Below are 15,065 nucleotides of genomic sequence, written 5' to 3' on the forward strand. Positions count from 1 at the left end.
CGATTTGGCCAAGGCAGTGTTGATATAGCGTGGCCCCCGTTTTTTGAGAATGCTAATTTCATATAGCTGTATCTCGGCAATGATACAACCAAATGTCTTCAAATTTATTTTGTTAATTGTTGAAAATGTATATTTTAATGTATGCTGTAATGGCGGCGACTGGATGTGGAAGACCAGAACTACGTCACAAGGGAAAATGGTTTAGTAATTGTACAATTCTTAAGGATTGTCCAATTACTACATCTATTGATCTCTGTCAGTTTCCAGCTGTCTGCCGCGCCCTTTTAGGCCCTCAACAGGGTGCGAGCCCTGTTTTTCAGCTTTGTCCAAGCTTCCCATGCGCCAGTGCCAACGCACACCGCGGGTTTGGTTTTCTAGCTTCGGTACGTGCCTGAACCCATTTGTGTATTAATATCTTGGTACATCGTACCAGCGCACCACGACACTCTCGGCTCGCCCCATCGGTTTTGTTTCTGGCACTCACCCATGGCATGAACCCAGCGTGCCGTGGTACGCGCCGTGGTATTGAACCCGTTTTGTACCGCCAGCGCGTACCACGGCACGTACCTCGGCTCGTAACGAGTGAAGCACCTTGGCTCATACACCGGATTCATGCCATGGGTGAGTGCCAGACACAAAACCGACGCGGCGAACCGAGAGTGTCGTGGTGCGCTGGTACGATGAACCAAAATACCCTCGGTTCGTGTGAGTCGGGTACGGGTGTAAACCGAACAAAGCAGGCGCAAAGCAAACCCGAGGTGCAAGTAAACCGCGTGTACCGCACGGTGCAGGGAAGCTTGGCTTTGTCAGACTTTTTTCGGAGTTATTGGAGGTTACTGTCGGAAGGAGATTCTCTTCCCCTGAGGACACCGTGAGTGATTTTGCTTGTTCGCGTCCAACCATCCACTTTTGGCCCTGCAAACGGCAGTAATTTGAAGATGTTCACTTTATGTCTAAGCCACTGTAATTCTAGGCAACCGCTACATAGGTCATCCTTGTGGCCCTGTTGGTTATCACATCAAATCAAAGTTGAAAATGTATATTTTAATATCCTAGAAACAGATTTAAAAAATGTTTAAGTTAGTGCTCAAACCAACCTCTGACATTTTTGCCGATTTACATGTAATTCCTTAAAGTAAAATAATATTTTAAGCTTTTTGCTTTTTCAGTTCAATGCTGGAACTTTCAGTTGCAGAAAACAATACGCTACTCACTGTACTGAATGTTTCTCAAACAGTAAATATTTTCAAAGTACGAGTAAAAAAACTGTATTTGATTCGCTATTCTAATTCAGCGTAGTATAAACATACTAGGTACCTTCTGTTTTCCGACAATTTCTTAATAATAACAGCAAAGAAAAATCATAGCAAAACGTAACATGTCGTTATAACTCTAAACTCCATAAAATAACTTGTTGCGAATAATCTCAGTCTCACAGTTACGAAACTACTTTTTGAGATTTTGCATGATCTTGCTGACGAACGTGTTCACGTCATCGTACTCATCGTCGTCCGCGATGTGGTAGTACAGCTTGCGCTGTTCCGCGTCCTGCAGCAGCGATGACCACATCTGGTTGTTGTCCTGAAAAAGAAAAAAAAATATGGACATTTCAACAATGCTTTGTGCTTGCTGGCTGGAATGGCTTGCGGTTACCTTAAGATCGGCAAAGTTCCCGCACAGTATGAGGCACTTTCTGGCTCGCGTCAGTGCCACGTTCAGCCGTTGCGGACTCCCGAGGAAGCCGGTTCCGACGGACCGGGCCAGCGAGATTATGACGACGTCGTACTCCTGCCCCTGGACGGAGTCGATCGAGAGCACCGAAACTTGGGTGATTTTCTTGGCTGCGAGGAATTTCTCGATCTCCCGCTTGTGGCGCGTGTACGGCGTGATTATGGCGATTGTGGTGTGCCGATGGCAGCACTGCATGATTTCCGTGAGTAGTTTTAAAACAAACTCGATCTCTTCGTGGTTGTAAATTTGGTGTGCGCTTTGGGTCATGTTCTGAGAGTATTCGAGGCCGAATACCGTGTACGGTTTAAATGGGAATCCGTCGCATTTGGTTGCGTCGGGATTGCTCTTGAGTTTGCCCTCGTAAAAGTACTCGTTGGGCCACTTGACAATCTCCGGATGCATCCGGTACTGGGTGGTGAGCATTTTCACCCCTTCAAGGTTCGTTCCAACGAACGACTGTTGGATTCTGGCAAAGAGTGAGTTCTTCAAGCCAGCCTCCGCGCACTCTCGGCTGAACACAAACGGTGGCAGTTGCTTGACGTCTCCGACCAGGATCAACTTCTTAATTCCGTACTGCAGGGGTGTAAAGGAAGATATCTCTGTGCACTGCGTCGCTTCGTCGATGATGCACACGTCAAACTTGAGCGATTGATAGTAATCGAAGAGCCCGCCACAGCTGCCGAGCGTCGTACAGATAATGTCCGCTTTCGATATAAGCTGCTTTTTAGCGCGTGACTCCATTCCCCAGCGTTCCTTATCCTGCAGATCCATGTTGTCCACGTTATCCGGCAGTACCCGTTTGATTACCTCCAGCCGGTCACGCAGCTTCATGATCTCGTCTAACATTATACTGTTCTGGGCCAGCTTTCCATTCTGAGTCGTCCGATTCTCGAGGGTCTTCAGCTTGCGCTCCAAAGTCTCTCTCTACGTTCGTAAAATAAGAAAACTCGGTAAAATTACAAATCCCTTCGTAAAACACAAAAAAAACACACACAAACCTCTAGATAAAACGTCTCAAAGCTGGGATCCTCGTCCCTCAACTTGCGACACTTGATGAGCTCGTTGACGTGCCTCCGAGCCAGCGCATCCAAAAACACCATCTTGCACTCCGCGTTCACCTTGTTGGCCGTTCCCGTGCGCAGCATGTTGCCCTGTTCGTCCTTACCTGAAAAAAATTGGAACTAAAACCAAGAACCAACGATCCGCCGCCCCGGTCCCAAACTCACTGAGCAACCGGAACAGCTTGATCAGCTTCAGCACGATCACGTCGATGGCGGTGTTGGACTGGGCACAAATAAGTATCTTCATCCGGCGGGGCGCGTTCGGGACGCCTCGGTGCAGCTGCAGCACCAGGTTGCTAATCAGGCGAGACTTGCCCGTCCCGGGTGGTCCCTGGATCAGCATGATGTGCGGCCGGTTCGCGTCCAGGCAGTGGCCGAACACGCTCAGCAGGATGTCGCCCTGTTCGCGGTTGAGTCCCTCCTTTCGGATATTGGTCGTTAGTTCTTGGTACGCGCGAGGATACTGTTGCTCCCAGTTGGTGCCACAACTTACCTTTCCCTTGTATTTGGCCCGGTCCTCCGGCGTGCGGCTGTTGTAGAAGTTGCTCCGCGGCGACAGGATGTTGTCCAGCAGGGGCGAGTGCTCCAGGTTCAGCAGCACCTGGAACTGTCGCATGTGCAGGTTGATCTGCGTTAGCGATAGTATCTGGTAGTTCTCCACGGTGCCCTCGCGTATTCGCTGAGACATTGGAGTTCGTGCGGTTTCCAGCGAGCAGTGGAAGAACTTGAGTCCGTTCTCGGCGGCATACTGCACCTGCTGACGGCGTGTGGTCACTACCGCCGCTACCCGAAACTCTTTGCCGGTGGTTTTCTCCGTCATGCTGATTAGCACGTAGTCCTTGTTGTTGATCGACTGATGGTTGTTGCTTTCCACTGTGGAAGCAGGATGTACGGGGTGCTTATTGCATTCGATCGTAATATTACGATCGTGATTTCTCGACTCACGATCGAGATTTCTCGATAGTAAGATTAAGACCATCGACAAATCTCGATCTACCATCGAGAAATTACGATCGTAATTTGTAATACCAGTTTTTTTGAATAGTTTTTTTGTTCAAGCGGAATATTAAAAAAAAAATTAAGTTATTTTTTTTAATTTGAGAAAATAACAAAATTGAAAAAATCTGATTTCAAACAATTTAATTTTTTTTTAATTTCAAAAAAAATATTTTTTTAAAAAATTTCTGAAATTTTTCAATTTTAAAACTTTTCAAAAATTTAAAAAGCGCCATAAATTTTAAAAATTTCAAAAATTTAAAAGATTATGAAAATTTCAAAAATTTCAAAAAAATCAAAAAAATTAAAAAAATCCAAAAATTTAAAAAGTTTTAAAAATTTTAGTTTTAGAAATTTGATTTTTTTTAATTTTAAAGATTTTAAAAATTTAAAATATTTAATAATTAAAAAAAAAAAAAATTAAAAAAATTAAAATTTCAAAAATTTCAAAAATTTCAAATATTTCAAAAATTTCAAAAAAATAAAAAAATTAATAATTTTACATTTTTAAAAAAGTTCTTTTTTTTTAATTTTAAAAATTAAAAAAAGTGCATTTTTTTATATTTTGTTTAATTTCTTTAAAAATAAAAAAAGCTCCTTCACAACCTCGAACACTTCTCCGTTGATCATCACGTTCGGTCCATAAGCCACCAGGTTCCTCATGCCAGCAGATAATTTTACTTCGTCACATTCACCCTCAAAACAGCCCGCTTCGCGTTTAAAGTCAGTGTACTACTGTAGGGTCCTATGCGACACAAGTCAAACTTGCATGCGTATATCGCGCTTGCATCACACCTTGTATGCAACCCATGCATTATTGCGGATTATGACAGAAGAGCGCGTGGTGGATTATTGTTAGTAAGCCACCGGCCTGAGCGGAGGGAATAATTGTGAGTCGTACGGATAGACGCGATGAATCGATGGCTAGCGAATAATTAGAATAATTAGGACTCTACAACTACAATGTCTGAATCAATTGAGTCAACTATTCCTAGTCAACACTAGTTGGAAGGAACAAGATTTTATGAACAATTCCATACTCACCGCTACAGTTCAGCACGAACGTCTGGCCCTGCGCCCGCACCTGGTTCATCTTCATCTGGAGCGGCTTCTGGGCGATCTTCTTCTGCTCGCCGTACTGGCCCATGATGTCGTGGAACAGTTCCAGCTTCAGGATCGGCATCACGATGCGCTTGTAGTCCTCGAAGCTCGCGTACTGCTCGACCATGGGCAGCAGCAGCCCGCCGGTGACGTTGGCCTGCTCCGGATGATCGAACCAGTGCGCATCCCAGCCGGTTATCTCGCGGATGATGTCGTTCTGGTTGTTGGTAACGAGCGACATGTCGCAGAACAGGTCCTGCTCCTTGCAGTATCGGGTTTGCACGACGAAGGAGTTGCCCTCGTCGATTTGGAACTCGCGCGTTTCGACCAGGGCTTGGTCCTTCCAGGTGACGCGTTTTTTGCGCGCCTTCCTGTGGAGACCGACCGGAGATTGGAGGATTGATTTGAGGCCAAAAGTTGGCGTTGAAGATGGCCACGGTGGCAGCGGGCCGGCTGGCATTGGTAACTCGTCAATTTCGACTGGAGTAGTGGGTTTCTTTGGTGCTGGTGCTGTTATGGCCGGGGTGTCCGGAATGCTCTTAAGGATGGTGCTAATACTTGTTTCGGTTGGTCTTTGCGACACGGAAGGTCGTCGCTTTGGAATCTTGAATACTGGTGCGTTTTGCGCCACTCGACTTACTTTGGCCACGTTGTCAAAGGTGAGTTTTGGTGCTCTCGTCACCGGGGTGTCCGCAACTTCCTGGGCCACCGGCAGAACCATGTCCAGAGCGGTAGATTGCGTACAAACGATGTTATCGTCGTCGAATTGTGGCACGGATTCACGCGAACTGCCGGCCAACTTCGGTGGGACGCTGATGTTTGCCGTGAGGAAAGCACCACGATTGGACGGGGTGAATTTGACCTTTGGTTTGGTTGCTGTTTTTGTACTTCCGGAGGAATCGCTGGATTGTGCGTTCTTGAGCTGAATTTCTTTGAGTTTCTGCTTTCTAGCTTCTTTCACGTCACCGTCACCCCGTGGGACCGATGCAGCGGAAGAGTGCTTAGAGTGTTTGTCCGGTTTGTGGTGCTTTTTGCTGGAAGACGACGACGACGACGATCGGATATGTTCGTGGGGCTTTGCTGAGCTTTGGTTTTTCCGATACTTTTGGATGTGGTGAGGCTCGACCATTGGCACTTTTTTGCTGATCCACGCGTTGGACGCGCTGCTGGAGTTTTTCTCGTGCGATGCCGGTGACGTGACCTTGTCCGTAGTAGGTTTGACCTGCGGAGGCGATGGTTCAGGCTGTGTTTCGGAAGACTTTCTTCGCTTCGACTCCGGAGGTTCGGCGCGAATGCTCTTCGCGGTCACCTCTGTGTCGATCAGCTGGTGCAACTCTTCACACAACACTGCGAACATTTCGTTCGGGTCCTCAATTGGCTCAATTCCTGCGAGATTCATCTCACTGAAGGTTCGCTTTGTGGCCGACGCTTCTGGTTCTGGTGCTGGTTCCACCTTTGGTGTGACCTTATTCCTAACCGGTGAAATGCGCTGGGACAACTTTCGGCACCACTGCCGAGCCAACGATGTTTCCTCTTCGTCCTCGTCCTCCGAGTCACTCAAACTGTAAACCGTTGGCTTGTCCGGTGCGAGCACGACCGGTCCAGGCCCAGCCGAAGTCGCAACCTTTTCCGCTGACAACTCCTCTTCCTGAGGATCCGGTTCGGGTTCCATTTCGACTTCTTGTGCTTCCTGCTTGATCCTCCGGTAGAAACTCTGGGTCATCCGCTGCTCGCTAAAGTCCTCCTCGTCGGCTTCGTCCTCACTGTCGCTAATGGCAATCACGCCCACTTGTTCGTCCGTGACCATGTTGTACGAGTTTTGAAACAGTTCCACCATCTTGTCCTGCTGTACAAGATCGATTGTTTCTGGCGATTCCGTTCTGACTTGTTGCGGAGGTGGCTCAGGCTGGTCGGCTTCGTCGTCGGATATGACCGTGTAGCTGGGAGGAGGAGTCGCCGGCTTCCGGAACACCCCAATTCCACTATCTTCACTGGAAGTGCTCTTTCTGTTGCCGTCGTTGGAACCTGCCACACCACCTTCAACCTTAACAATTACCGGCAATACAGTCGTCTTTACTCGATCTTCGTCATCCTCATCTGACGACAAATCGATCTTCTGCAGAATCCTAAACTTCCGCTCATCCCGCTGTGGAACCTCCTGCTCCGCCGCCTTCGCGACAACTCCCGCGACGATCTCCGGCTTTTTCTCCTCCATCTCTTCGTCATCACTGACGAGCGTCTCAACTTCCTCCACAACGGGCCGGTTCCGATCGCGACACAACTGAAACAGCAGCACCTGACTGTTTATCTCGTAGTAGCGTTGGTCCTTGTTGCATGGCGTTCCGATACCAATCAGGTCACCTTCCGCCAGCTCAACCGACCCAGGATTATGCTTGCTGAACATCCGGTCGTTCACGTACGTTCCCGTCGAGGACGATTCATCCGTGAGGGTGGCCACTCCGTTCCGGCAGCTGATGCTGCAGTGGATCTTGCTAATGTGTTGGAACGATTTCTACAAAAACAACAAACAGAATAAAACCAAAGGTCAACGTGTCAGCGTGCCCCGGGAAACCAACCTTGTCCAGCTTGATGACGGACCGCAGCGACCGGCTGATGTCCGTGTTGGAACCGATGTTGACAATTTTGAACTCATTCTGGTGGAGACGCTTCAGAAACCAGCGTGTCGTTTTGCTGAAAGTGCAAATAAAACATGAATCGACACGAATTCCAACGGCAAGAAAACAAATTGACCTACCAATCCTCCATGGGCACTGGGTTACGGTGAATCCGACGGTCGGACACGGGGACGGTTCCTGAAGAAACTGCAAAATACAGCGGAAATGTGCGGAATGTATCGCTGAAATCAGCAAAATTACGGGCATTCGCGCACGATTTCTTGCAACTGTGTTGTTTGACGCGGTTTTGTTTATTATTTTGTGGAGGGATTTTAATTTTATGCAGTGCTGCCAGTGCTGAAAAAAGAGTACTAATTTAGTACAGACTGCACGCTTTCTCGGTTTCCTCGGCAGCGACCCTCAAATAGGGTCCTAAAGCCCAATGTCAATTTTTATGATCAACGGTAAAAAACACGATTAAAACCCATATCTGATCACTTTTTGCCTTCCTCACCTTACTGAGGAAAGGCTATAAAAACACTACAAAAAATGAACTTTTTAATTTGACCTCTTAGACCCACCTTCACGTATACATATCGACTCATAATCATGTTCTGAGCAAATGTCTGTGTGGATGTGTGTAGGTGGGTCAAGGTGGGTGGACAAAAAAAATGTCACTCGATTATCTCCGGACTGGATGAACGGATTTTGACCACGGTTTTTCCCGGTTTTTCCATACTTTCCCCATACAAAATTGAAATGCAATGCGCAAAGTGTGGACGCAACCAATCGCTCCCATATTTCGGGGAGTTGTTTAGGAGCCTAAAAGCAACCGAAAAAAACATGTTCTGAAAAATCGACCATGTCGAGCCATCCTAATACGGACTTCGGAAGGAGCCGGTCAAAAAAAAAATCATATGGGCAGAAGCGGCAGCGCAAGCAAGCCGGAGAGGGTGAAGAAAAGTCCCAGGAAATCGTTCCCTCTCCTTTGTTCTGCTGTTCGTAAAGCCATTTCTTGACCTCTTTTCTTGGGAGGTGCGTATTGGCCCTAAACAGTAATTTGCAAAAGCCAGTCTCACTCAAGTCAACTCGGATCGTTAAAAAAATCGTGCTTGCCATTTCATTAGGGCACATAACTTTTGTAAACAAGAGTGTGTCCCTTTCACTCCTTATGTAAACTGTCATTTGAGTGAAAGGGATACACTATTGTTTACAAAAGTTATATGCCCTTTGAAATGTTAGGCTCCAAATATGGTATTTTTTGGCCTTTTACATCAAGTTTAAAGGTTTGAGCAAACTAAATTGATTAATCTACTTTGATTGATCGTGTAAGATTTAGTACAATCGCGGATCAATTTGTTCTATCCTTGTCGCACATTCCCTTTGTTGTCAAGGTGCGAAAGAGACAACTAGCGTGATTCGTACCGGGCTCCCGGTCGGTGGTTGGGTGTTGAAATGTCACTGTCAAAATCAGTTCGCCGAGTGACATAACGCGAGACTTGTTTTCGTATCCTTTGTTGGAATCCTGAACAAATTTTTATTCGATCAATAAGTTCCTGAATCAATTCCCCCATGTGGAACGTCCTGTCCCGTTGCCGGCTGCTGGCCAGCACTCCCCTGCTGGGATCTCTAGCCAGTGCATCGCGCTGCACCGCTGCCAGCTTGTTTCATGTGCTCGCCGGCTCTGGCGCTGGAACGTGCCAGATCTCACCACTAGCGAATCAATCTGCCTCATCCCGGACGGCGCTGCTCAACCAATCGCCCGCGCAGCTGCTCCTGCCCACGGCCGGCCCCCTGCTAAGCCAGGTGTGCGGCTTCAAGGTCAAGGGACGGCTAAAGCGCCGCTGCAAAGATTGCTACTTTGTGGTGCGCCAGCAGCGGCTGTTCGTGATCTGCAAAACCCATCCGCGCCACAAGCAAATGTCGATGAAGAAGCGTGACCACAACACCTGGATCCTGACCGACGCCACCCAGAGTCCGGTGCGGGCGTGGTAAACGTTGCTTTCTTTCTGTTGAGTTGTGGATTGTGAAATGTAGAGTTTTAAAAGACCTTTGTTCAGAGTTTTAATTCAAGATATCACATAAAGCAGTCAAAACACGTCGGTTTCAATTTTTTATCTTTTATTTAGTTTCCCATTCACATATCTTGTTACAATTTGCTTGTGGATTATCGTTTTACATTCTGGTTCTTTAAAATAAACTATAAATTACAACAGTTTGGAGGAAAATTAACTTACAATTCAATCGCGTTGCGCCTAATCTATAGATCTGTCTAAAATGATGTTCCCAGTTGATGGTTGAGGGAGTTTGCCAACATGCATGTTCGTTGAAAAGCCAGCATTTTGCTTATGGGTGGTACACATTGATACATTCTACGTTACAAAAATTTCGCTTGCCGGTGAGAATTGGAAAAAAAGTGCTACGTAAAACTAAAGGGGAAACCATGTTCAAAAAATCGTTGCGGAGAACGACTGGTTTTCAGGAGGAACAGAAATGAACAACGGGGAAGTGTGGGAGGTAAGGAAAGGAGAAACCTAATCATCTTACACGCTAAATGATGCTTAAGAGTACAATCTTGGATAACACTATTTTTGTTTGTCCGCATATGATAAAACTTGGGTGCTGGGTGGCGCCTTTAGTCCGAGTCGGAGCCACTGTCCGAGCCGCTGTCCTTGTCGCTGCCTTTGGCGGACCGATCGTCTCCGTCGGACTCGCTGCCCTTGGCGGATCGATCGTCGGACTCGTTGTCGCTTTCCTCCTTGTCCGAACCACGTTCCGAGCTACGACGTGGCGAGCCCGGCTCTGAGCTGCGACGCGGCGAACCTGGTTCCGAACTGCGACGCGGAGATCCAGGCTCCGAGCTGCGACGGTCTTCCTTTTCTTCTTCTTCGTTTTTCTTCTCCTCTTCGTCGTCCTTCTTTTCCTCCTCTTCCTCTTTGTCGGACTCTTCGTCTTCGCCGTCCTTGGCCGATCCGTTGCTTTTGCTCTGCTCGTCGTCTTTTTCCTTCTCCGAGTCGCTTTCCTTCTTCGGTGACTTTTCACGCTCGTCCTCTTCCTTTTCGTCCTCCTTGTCCGAATCGCGGGGGCTTTCCTTGCCCGAGTCGACGTCTCGCGGGCTTTCCTTGCCCTCGGGTTGCTCCTTCGGTGTGTTGCGTCCGGAACCGGAAGCGGACCCCTTCTCCGAGGCCTTGTCGCTGTCGTTGCTCTTGTCCTCTTTGTCGTCCACGTCGTCGTCGTCGTCTTCGATGCGGATGCGGCCGCCGCTCTTCTCGCTCGACTTTTCCTTGCTGCCGCTGTCGGCCTTGAGCTTGTGCAGCTTGGTCGTGGCCAAGAACATGGCCGGTTTCTTCTTCTTCTCCGCCGTGTCCTTTGCCGCCTTCGATAACTGAGCAATTTCCTGCAGTTGCGACTTGAGCTTCTTGTTCAGCACGTCCACCTTAAACTCGTAATTCTTTTCCATATCTTTGTATTTTTTCATCAATTCTTGCTCCAAGTATAAATGTTTCCCCTTCCAGGCGCTTATCTAAAAAAACAAAAAAAAGTCAATAATTCACTCCAACAGCGACTCCCCCCCAAAATCCGCCCCAACTCACCTCCTTTTCCTTCTCCAGAATAATACTATCTTTCTGCTTGATCTTGCGCGTCAGCGTCGCGATCGTCTCCTTCAGCTGGGTCATCGCAATCACGTGGTCCGAGCTGTGCGGATCGACGTACCCGGAGTTGGAACTCTTGACCAGCTTTTCCGGCAGCTCCGGAACTCCGCCCTTCATATCCGTGCGGGGCTTCTTCGAGTGGCGCCCGTTGTCGTTCCTCCCACCGTCGACCCGGTCCGACGAGCCGCCGCCGCCACCGCCAACCGACGACGGAACGCTGCTGCTCTCGGGCATCTCCATCGGTCCGAGTCCCATGCCACCAAGATCCGCCAACGGCGGAAGACTCGAGAGGCCATCGTTGCCGCCTCCCCCTCCGCCACCGCGACTCCCGCTCGATCCGCTGTTGCTGTTGTCCCGCTTGTCCGATGCGCTCCCGCGGTCCCGGTCAACGCGCGCCGACGTATTGCCGCTGCTCAGCCCCAACGGGACGGTGTTTCGGGTGTTGATCGGGGTCGGGAACGCCGACGACGAGTTGGACGACATCGACGAGGGCGGTCCGCCACCCTCGGCGCCACGTTTCTTGGCCCGGCGGCGGTCGCTTTCCGCCTGGCGCGCCTTCGTCAGGGCACGCTTGTACGAGAGCGTACACAGCCAGCATAGCAGCTTGCCGTCGACCTGGAAGTGGTGGAAACGGAGATTAGTTTGGATATTTATAATGCTTTTGATTGAAAGTAAGTTCCGTAGAAACTGTTTCGATATGGCCTCGGAAACGTATTCTAGTGGACGTGATTGAGCATGGATTTTGCCTTTTTTCATTTCAATGTTTTACCTAGTTCTAACTTTACTAATATGCGATACAATTAGTCGATTCAAGATTATTCATTGGAAGCAGTTTAACAAACACGAACGGACGGGAACATATTAATCTCTCTATCGCCTACAACAACGGGTTTTTAAATTTTGAATTTTTTGCTCGGTGTTATTCGATGCACCCAAAGCTTTAAACTACATTATAGGAAAGCAAATTTGTGAAAGCTGATTTTCCAAAGTGCATTAAAATCAACAGTTTTGTGACAATTAAGTTTGAAATAGTAAGAACTAGTGAAAAGCGAGTTAAATGATTGCAATGCGTTCAATACACTAGTTATAACATCAATTTGATATATTGTAATTGTTCGTGGACTTGAGTAGGGACCATCCATAAACCACGTGGACACTTTTTTGAAATCTCAGGCACAAAAAAATCTTTTTTTGTATGGAGCGTGGACTATCGCACACCCTAAGGTGCCCTCGTGGTTTATGGATAGTCCCATAGGATAGTTATTTGAAGAAGATTAACTAGTTTCAATTAATGTTTTAGCACTGAATAAATTGTAAAACAATGATGATGCTACAGGTATTGCCAATCTCCTTATCCATTTTATATATATATTGCCTAGGTGTGTAATCATGTTTTTGTAAACATTGAGTTTGTGCCGTTACAGAAAAAAGTTCCTTATCGTCGTGGTGATGCACTGGTGCGCCAATCCAAATTTTAAATTTTTAAATGGGTTCAATGATGGAGGGTTAACCTGGCTTACACACGTGATTTTTTCATGTTTGATCGAGCTTAAATCCTCTGTGCCAGTTTTTTTTTTCTTTAAAAACTTGAATTATAGTTTTGTTCTTAAAGATTGCGATTTTTATGTAATTATCTTTGTGTTCATAGTTATCTCAGATTTCGATTTTTTTAAGTCGATTTATCCTTATCTTATTTTAATATCACACGTCTCTGGTCAGTTTGCAAAACGTCGTATCAACCATCACTACATCCGAAAATTATTGGATTTTTTTTTCTTTCTGATTTAAAGGACGTGCACAGTTAATCTAAGAATTATTTCTTCTTATTCAGCAGTTCCATTTGAAAAGAGCACAAACCAAAACAAAAATGCTCGGATTTGGCTCAAATTTGGACTGGGCCAAAATAATTAGATCGTTTTTATAAATTCGGTCATTTGGGTGACCTACGCCATGATATATTAGTCCAAAAAAGTTACATATTCGTCGATTTCTTAACCCTCTAACGCCCATGGTTACTCCAGAGCACCACTATTTTTTGTCTTCAAAATTAAATTTCTCTGCAACCATGCAATTTTTCAACCTGGTTCAACTTGCATTGGTTTGTATAGATTGTTAACTTATAACAATTAAAAATTCATTCCATTTGGTTGATTCTGTTACGAGTAATGTAGAAAAACGTAAAAAATTTCGATTTTGCTCTGTTCGGGAAGGGGTTAAATTCACAGCTTCGCAACGTTTCAACCGATTTTTGTTTTCTTGGATGCAAATGAAAGATGATTTGTTGACCATTCAAGGAAGAATAGCTTGGAGTTTACAAAATTTAGCCTAATATGGCGTTTGTACGGTATTTGGACCAGAGTGTATGTCTGAAAATATTTTTATTGAACTCGAAAAATAAAAATTGTCGGCCCGTACGGCCCTAAGACGTAATTTTAAAAGAAATTGGATTTTTCGAGGTGCCGAGGAAAAACGTGGAAAAATCACTTTTTTTCACTAAATCTGCGATAACTCGAAAATTTTGGATAGTTTTGTCTTTCAATAACAAATGAATTGTATTAGAAGCAATATAGGGCATCGCTTAAATTCATGAGCTATCGCGGTTTTAGTGAACAAAGTTGTTCTTCCCGTTTTCGTATTTTTTCGTAATCTTAGGACCGTACGGGTCGACATTTTTCATCACTATCCTACTTGATATAGATTCTTTGGTCCAGTTACCGTCAAAACGCCATTTTAAGGTTTCATGCGACTAATTTTCTGTTCAACAAATAATATTATATTTGCATTCGAGAGCACTAAAATCGGTTGTGATTTTTTGAAAAAATGTTTTTTGCAAAAATCGGTAAATATGGCCATTTTGCGGACCATCCTAACACGGCGTAGGTCACCCTAATCGCTGAACACAAAAAAAAAAAAAACTACGGGTCTTATTTTTTTGGCCAAGGAACTTCCTGCCAAATCGGAGCATAATTGTCTCATGTTAAAAAAAGTGCAACTGAGAAAAACGCGATTGAACTTTTTCGATCGATTTTTGTGTTTCTACGCATAAATATCTCGGGAGTTGCTGTTTTCCCTATATTTCCCTAATCGCCCCAGTTAGCGGGGTTTCACTCTAATTTGTTATCCCTTTGCTATACAACAGGTAAACAAGATACAATTCTTCGTAATACTAATGATTTCGTTAAAAAAATGTGTTGTGGAACAATTATCCTTATAAGCGTCTCGGTATAGACTTGGTGATGTTTTTCATGAGTTTTCGAACAAAGTATTTATGTGTTTTTCTAAAAGTATACATCAGAATTATCTCAAAAATCTAAAAAAGTCAAAATCGTAAAAAATTACATGGGACAATTATGCGTAGAACGGCCGTATTAAGAACAACGCAGTGCAACACGTAAACAAACACCTGTTTATGTACAAACCGGGCAAAATCAACAACTTACGTTACCGTAGGTAACGTACAAGCATTATTGTCTATCTACAATCATTTTACTTAGAATAAATAAGTTGCGTAATAAAACAGATTAAAAAAACTTGCTGGGCTGAAATACGTTGCTAAACAGTTCTCGGAATAGTGTTCAAAAAAACCGTAAGAGCCATTGGTAAACAAAGTCCTTTTTGCATCGGTATTCGACCTACTTACGAAAAACTTATATCAAAAATGCTCGAGATTGTTCATCTACACGTCCTTCAAGTGCTCCAAACTTAAAATAAATGAAATTTTGTTTGATTTTCGAGAAAAACAAAAAATAGTGTCAGAGGTCACGATGGCTCTTACGGCTTTTTTAAAACCTACCCGAGAGTTGTTTGTTTACATTTGATATGGAAACGTCAACTAACCGTGGATTTGCAATTTTCTAAGTAAAGTGATTGTAGATAGGACATTACACTGCGACTATATATCTTTCTGC

At 45.5% G+C, this 15,065-nt stretch overlaps 3 protein-coding genes across 5 annotated transcripts in view; 1 reads left to right on the forward strand and 2 right to left on the reverse strand.

Moving 5' to 3' along the window:
- Positions 1–1,252: 1,252 nt before the first annotated feature.
- LOC120413397 (uncharacterized) lies at positions 1,253–7,820 on the reverse strand. Of its 2 annotated transcripts, XM_039574196.2 has the most exons (8): positions 7,645–7,820; positions 7,466–7,580; positions 4,833–7,401; positions 3,286–3,665; positions 2,958–3,213; positions 2,730–2,896; positions 1,654–2,655; positions 1,253–1,581 (listed from the first exon to the last, which is right to left on the reverse strand). In XM_039574196.2, the coding sequence occupies exons 1-8, from the start codon at positions 7,653–7,655 to the stop codon at positions 1,447–1,449; spliced, it is 4,635 nt and encodes a 1,544-aa protein (XP_039430130.1). In that variant the 5' UTR covers positions 7,656–7,820; the 3' UTR covers positions 1,253–1,446. The 2 variants fall into 2 exon arrangements, with proteins under 2 accessions (XP_039430130.1, XP_039430129.1); XM_039574195.2 differs by having other exon boundaries at positions 2,958–3,665.
- A 1,166-nt stretch (positions 7,821–8,986) lies between these two features.
- Positions 8,987–9,554, forward strand: LOC120413391 (39S ribosomal protein L36, mitochondrial). Its single transcript, XM_039574189.2, has one exon. It carries the CDS (start codon positions 9,077–9,079, stop codon positions 9,497–9,499), a length of 423 nt encoding a protein of 140 aa, XP_039430123.1. The 5' UTR covers positions 8,987–9,076; the 3' UTR covers positions 9,500–9,554.
- Positions 9,555–9,608: 54 nt separating this feature from the next.
- The window catches only part of LOC120413390 (protein FAM76B), a 37,990-nt gene continuing 32,533 nt past the window's right edge, over positions 9,609–15,065 (reverse strand). For both annotated transcript variants that reach the window (XM_039574186.2, XM_039574188.2), the window contains 2 exons: positions 11,098–11,772; positions 9,609–11,027 (listed from right to left, as the gene is read on the reverse strand). In XM_039574186.2, the coding sequence (XP_039430120.1) occupies positions 10,140–11,027; positions 11,098–11,772 (1,563 nt within the window). In that variant the 3' untranslated portion in view covers positions 9,609–10,139. The remainder of the gene's footprint in view (positions 11,028–11,097; positions 11,773–15,065) is intronic.

The sequence above is a fragment of the Culex pipiens genome, chromosome 3 (assembly GCF_016801865.2).
Source record: "Culex pipiens pallens isolate TS chromosome 3, TS_CPP_V2, whole genome shotgun sequence".
Taxonomy (NCBI): Eukaryota; Metazoa; Arthropoda; class Insecta; order Diptera; family Culicidae; genus Culex; species Culex pipiens.

What these genes read in the sequence shown, in the direction of transcription:
- LOC120413397 (XM_039574195.2), bottom strand. An exon ending in TTGAGACGTTTTATCTAGAG is followed by an intron (nt 2,656 to 2,729) that starts GTTTGTGTGTGT and finishes TTACGAACGTAG; the next exon opens with AGAGAGACTTTGGAGCGCAA. An exon ending in GGAACTTTGCCGATCTTAAG is followed by an intron (nt 1,582 to 1,653) that starts GTAACCGCAAGC and finishes TTTCTTTTTCAG; the next exon opens with GACAACAACCAGATGTGGTC.
- LOC120413391 (XM_039574189.2), top strand. Translation starts at nt 9,077, where the DNA reads ATGTGGAACGTCCTGTCCCGTTGCCGGCTGCTGGCCAGCACTCCCCTG.